Source organism: Argentina silus (genome assembly GCF_951799395.1).
Source record: "Argentina silus genome assembly, chromosome: 19".
In the NCBI taxonomy this organism is placed as follows: domain Eukaryota; kingdom Metazoa; phylum Chordata; class Actinopteri; order Argentiniformes; family Argentinidae; genus Argentina; species Argentina silus.
The window spans coordinates 10,235,419-10,241,298 of record NC_139673.1 but is presented as its reverse complement, the minus strand read 5'-3'; the positions used below and the strand labels follow the sequence as shown (position 1 = coordinate 10,241,298).

General features: G+C 43.8%; 1 protein-coding gene across 1 annotated transcript; it reads right to left on the bottom strand.

Annotated features, from left to right (window-relative positions):
* Positions 1-227: 227 nt before the first annotated feature.
* Positions 228-5,549, bottom strand: rhcga (Rh family, C glycoprotein a). Its single transcript, XM_083691522.1, has 11 exons — positions 5,265-5,549; positions 4,347-4,539; positions 3,808-3,958; positions 3,352-3,499; positions 3,092-3,258; positions 2,735-2,872; positions 2,382-2,518; positions 2,067-2,191; positions 1,833-1,906; positions 1,514-1,587; positions 228-1,296 (listed from the first exon to the last, which is right to left on the bottom strand). The coding sequence occupies exons 1-11, from the start codon at positions 5,488-5,490 to the stop codon at positions 1,263-1,265; spliced, it is 1,467 nt and encodes a 488-aa protein (XP_083547648.1). The 5' UTR covers positions 5,491-5,549; the 3' UTR covers positions 228-1,262.
* Between the last annotated feature and the right edge of the window lie 331 nt (positions 5,550-5,880).

The window sequence follows — 5,880 nt, the reverse complement described above, 5'->3', positions numbered from 1 at the left end:
GCCCTCTCCCACCCCCTGAAGGGTCTTGACCGTAAAAGTGGCTAGAAATGGACAGGGCACATACCCCCTGCACTCTCAAGCCCTTGGTATGGCTTAAGGCAATGGATGCTTTCAGCCTTTTAGACAGATAGGGTGGGAAAGCAGGTACGAATGGTAAGAATGCGGATACAACTTTCAAGTGAAGAATATTTCACAAGGCTCTGGAATCAGTATTCAAGGACATCAAGAACATTTAAAATAAAGTTTATTCCAGTTCTAATATATCATATAGTACAACTGAAACTTTAAATAAACATGATCTTAAGTATACAAACTGATTCAAATAAAACATTAAAACATTAAAACATACTGTACTGTCATACAAACAAGCGTATTATGCATCATAAAGAGGATATCTCATTCTTACAGTATTACAACTTCAGACACTTGGAGAATAGAGATGGTGTGCAATGAAAAATGCTGTTATGGGTATGTACAATTAAACACATGATCATTAATCAGTAACTATCAAAGAGAGTTTCATTGTTCTACTACTACTAATCACTGGCTCTTAGTTGAATACTGTTAATCGTTATCCCAAACATCACTTGGAAAATGATCACATAGGATCAACAGCCACTCCTATATTATTGAAACAGAGCAAAGCCATTTGCTTACCTGGTAGGTCATTATAGCACAACAAAACGCTCTCTGTTAACTTAAAAAAAAAAAAAAACTACCACTTTTACATGTGCACCAACTGAATTCAAATACATAGTTTCACTGAAAACAGAAAATGAATAAAACATCTGAAAACATAACACCTCAAAATGAGGAGTCCTCAAAATCGTATTATCAAAGTATAATTTCTTCTAGATTCAATTCAGAGTGGTGTGTACTGTATAATCATAGATTTCACAGCATGTGATTGCATCGTGTAGACATAGATCTTACACAGTGTAGCTATGCACAGGAAAAGCTCTGTTTGCCTGCATGAGTTGATCTTTGAGGCTGATTCGCCAAGGCCTTTCAGTAGATCAGCATTCTAATAGGATTCCACACACAGTGCTTCATGCGAGTAAGAAACCGTCTACAAAGTCTCTATCTGAGCTATAGATGACGGGGGCATAGTTGCTCATATTAAAATCCCTTAACATAAACCTGTCAATAACAGGGTAGATCGGTGTTTTTTTCACATTTAAAATGTGTCTAAAATAGGTTGTACCGTTGTTTTTCCGAGGTTGTTCCAAAGTGTTGAGGGGAGCTGCGTCCTCCGACCTCTGTTAGCTTTGCTCCACAGAGAAGTTGGACTCAGACCTGTGAGAGGGAACAATCCTAAAGGTCAGACTGCGAATATGAGACAAAAGATATGGTGTTCATTGTGATGTATTGACTAATGTGGAGAGAAACATGACTTGATGGGAAAGTCAGAGGTTTCTGTTCATTGCCTCAGCAAAGCAACAAGTATTCTAAACATCATTCTAAGCCCTTGGCTTAATAGAAAAGACTTAGTACAGTATGTGTGTGGACTCACAAATCTTGGTGCTTGTGGATCATGTGGTTGTTGTACTCCAGAATGGGAGGAATGGTCTCTTCATCCTCAGGAAGCTATAAGGAGACACATAGGATTAACATTAAGCAAAAACATTATTTGTCATTGACATTTCAGGTCAGATGTGTCCCCACACTTGCAAAAAGTGTCATCATTGTATGCAATACTGATTGATCCTAACAGTTTCATATCAGAGGTGGCCAGTAGGCCTAATTCATGGTAGACTATTTCAGAAAAAAAGGCCAATGCCGCCATCTAGTGGTTCTACTACGAACAGCACTGTAATGAGCAGCTCTCTCACCTCCCAGTAGACCTCATCATCGTAGCAGTTGTCATCAGCAGGGTCTCCCCAGATGGGAAACCTCAGGATCATTCCTGGGGAGAGAAGAGATAGTTTTATCATCACACTTTCTCCTTCAGCTATGTCACCCTATATGCCCTGGGCTCCTCTCTATGTCTCCCCCACACCTATAGACCAGTTAGCAGGACAGGATATATGGACCCTCCGCCATTATGCTGCATCACTTTAACTCACCAACTAGAGCTCCTCCTCCCACCCCAAACACGAGGGCCACACACATGCCAGCGGCCTGGTGCGCACCCTGGGATCCCACAGTTCTGTCCGCAAAGTCTCCCGTAAAGTCAAATGTGTTGATCAACCTGGAGAGATTAATAAAAAATAAAAAAAATAATAGAAAAAATAGAGATTTAGAGGTTTTTTTTATTCTGTTCTGTGATTTGTGACATTATTATTAGGGTATGATAAGAAATGCATTGTTTAAGTTGTGTCATGTGACATTGAGTGTGCATGCAAGGTATGTATTGCTTTGTCTGTGTGATGGTGACCTACCCCTCTCTTCCATAGACAGACTCGGTGGCGGCAGCAGCAGTGATGGCACCCACGATGCCTCCGATGATCCCAGGCATGGCGTGTAGGTTGTGGACTCCACATGTGTCCTGGATCTTCAGAGTCTTCTCCAAGAAGGGCTGGGATGGGGCGAGTCAGAATACAGATCAACAATATACCCTTTAAAACTGCCTCACAGAGCCTCGGGGGGGGGGGAGATTATGAAATTGTAGTTCATGAAAAGTAGACAAGTGTGTGCACAGTTGTTGGAATACAGTTGTTTAAAGACACGTTTGCTGCAAAGTTTTCCACTCTCATTTCCAGTCATTCATAAGGTGCAAACAGTTGAGACTCACAGTGATGTAGATGTAGCCCATGGTGGAGATGATGCCACAGAGGAAGCCAACGATCAAAGAGCCGTAGGGACTGATCATAAACTCAGCGGCTGTACCCATGGCAACGCCTCCGGCCAATGTGGAATTCTGGATATGCACCTGTTACGTAACAACAAACAGTCAGTCATGGGCCTGTGAAAACACATCAGTCAAAGAAAGGTACAGTAATGTAGTCAAAGACAGGAGGAGTGCACCGACTTAAAGAACAACAGAGCATGTGTCTGTGGGAGAGTCACACACAGAGTGAATGTCAGTAAATGTCACACACACGCACACACACACACACACACACACACAGGCACAGCGATGGTTCATTACCATGTCGAGCTTGCCCGTCTTCTGGTGGAGGCTGGAGATGGCCACAGTGGTGAGCACACAGGAGGCCAGGGCCAGGTAGGTGTTGATGGCTGCCCTGTGCTGACCATCTCCATGGTCAGTGATGGCCGAGTTGAAACTGGGCCAGAACATCCACAGAAACAGTGTGCCTTGAGGAGAGAGGAGACAACACACTTTAACAACACAACACACACCAGATCACCAAACACACACTTTCGTAAACAAAGGGACTGGCAACTCACCGATCATGGCGAACACATCAGAGTGGTACACAGAGCCATTCAGCCTCTTGCTCAGGTGTAGATTAGGCCGGTAAAGGACCCAGGAGATGGCTAGACCATAATACCCTCCAAAGGTGTGGATAACCATAGCGCCACCAGCATCCCTAGCCTGTAGGAACATAAGCAATCATTCTTTACTATGAGCACCAGTGTGATTATATGAACGTAGGCAGTCAGAAATGTCCAGTGAAGTTCATTCTTGAGTTGGGGTCCATTCCATTTCAATCAGGTCAATTCAGGGAATGAGTTGAAACTCCAATAGAGACCTTTAAATAGCATCATTGAAAATAAATGAATTGGAATCTCAATTCATCCTCTGAATTAGCTAATTTGAAATGGAATTGACCTCCGTGCCTGGTTCACACAATGAGAACAGGTAGATTTAGGGCTTCCAAAGAAAGCGTGATGGGGACTCACATGAATGAGGTTGAGGATGATGTACTCTTCCACGGCGAACAGAGTGACACCAAACAGGGTCATAACCAAGAGTTGGACGGGACTGACCTTCCCCAAGACAGCCCCGTAGGCTATGAGACAGCCCGCCACACAGAAGTCAGCGTTGATCAGGCTGGAGAGACACAGAGAGGGGGGGAGGGGGGGGGGAGTGTCAGCCAGCATTCGGCAGTCAAACCTGAATGACTAATGAAATCATTCACTTCAGATCTGAATTGTCACTAAGCTATGACAAGAATGACAAATTATTATGTTTTATGTTTTAATGCTCAGGAACTGCCCCTGCGGTAATAATGTGACAGATGTGATAAAACTATCGGCCCATACTTTATCTTAAACTAATTAGTTGACAAATTCTCACATTTTTCGGTGACGACCATGAAGCTGAGATACCGAAAACCACCTTACCAAACTAACACTGACTCAAACCTGAGAACATTTTGTTTTCTACTGACAAATGATAGCCTCATAAACGCTGTTCATCCTGCAGTGAGTTCTCATACCTCTCAACACCTATGGTGATCTTCCCAGTGTTTGGGTCGAGGGCGTGGAACCAGCCTTGCATGACCAGAGCCCACTGGATGCCAAAGGATGCAATCAAGAAGTTGAAGCCCACTCCTCCAAAACTGTAACGTTTCAGGAATGTCATCAGGAAGCCAAAACCCACGAATATCATCACATGTACATCCTGGAAACCTGGGAAGGGAGAGGGATAGAGTGAGAGAGAGAGAGAGAGAGAGAGAGAGAGAGAGAGAGAGAGAGAGAGTTAATAATTGTTTCATGTAAGAGGCTGTAATAAGGCAGTACTGTACAGTACAACTTTGTGAAACTCATTAAGAAACCATAGAAAGTCATTTTGCCTTGCATCTTTGAATCTTGTATAGTGGCATTAAGTCGTCCTGACGCTCAGTCAGTTTGAATGACTGTTTGATAACAGTTTGAATTTGGATATGCTATTACCCACTTATTAGGCTGTAACCAAGCCTCAGGAATAACATACTCATTGTATCATCTTACAAACCAGAACCACTGGTATGAGATTATCTCTGACTAATCAAAACACAAGACGAAATTGATGCCTCATTGCATCAAAAGCATGAAATCTGACACCTCACCATTCAATCAGCAGTAAGTATAAACCAAGAAAGAGTTGGACAAACTGGTCAAGATAACTTGTAATCAACACTTGGCAAAGACGACTTTAACCTCAAGAGAGATGAGGATCATCTGCCAACTCTGAGTAGGCCTACATTCTGCCCCCTGAAACACAGCAGCCTAGTACATTATCCGTCAAATGGATCTGAGAAGATTCCTGCAGTGACTAAATGACTCAATAACTCAACTCTTAACATTGCGATGCATTCACACATTTACTGTCAATTGTGAACCCATGAAGAAGAAGGTCCCATGACTTGACTTACTGGGGTATCTAAAGTAGAAGTCGTTCTCGATGTCACTGGAGATGTTGTGCTCCCGTCTGAACTCCACCCAATGTGCGTCCGACTCCTCGTCGTAGCGGATGAAGACTCCGAAGAGGATGATCATTGCAATCTGCCATACGAAGCAGACTGCTGGCAGACTAACACGAATATTGGTGTTCTTTGGCCGGCAGAAGTAGTCCTTGGAGCCCTGGACGCAGTTCCCCATGGTGTCTCTCTGGGAGGTGTGTGATGCTCTAGTCTGTCCTGTGAGTGTGTGTCTGGCCCTGACAGGTCTTAGACAGGTATTTATTGGCCGTAGATGGAGGTGCGGCCGTCTCACACTTCCCGCCCTCTGTCTCACGCAGCAGAGAGAAAGTCATGGTCTGTCATCTCACACACGTGATCGCACACACCCCTACACACACCCCCACACACACACCCCCACACACACCCACACTATGGATTAGCTCTGAAAACAGTGTAACTACACCAGTCTTGTCTAGTATGGTGGTCTAGAACCTTGGTTCAGGAGAGCTTCTGAGAGCAAGCTTTAGTTGCCACTACACTTGTTACATTTCACATATTTATTTTTGTGTGTGCTCTCTGCACACTAGCC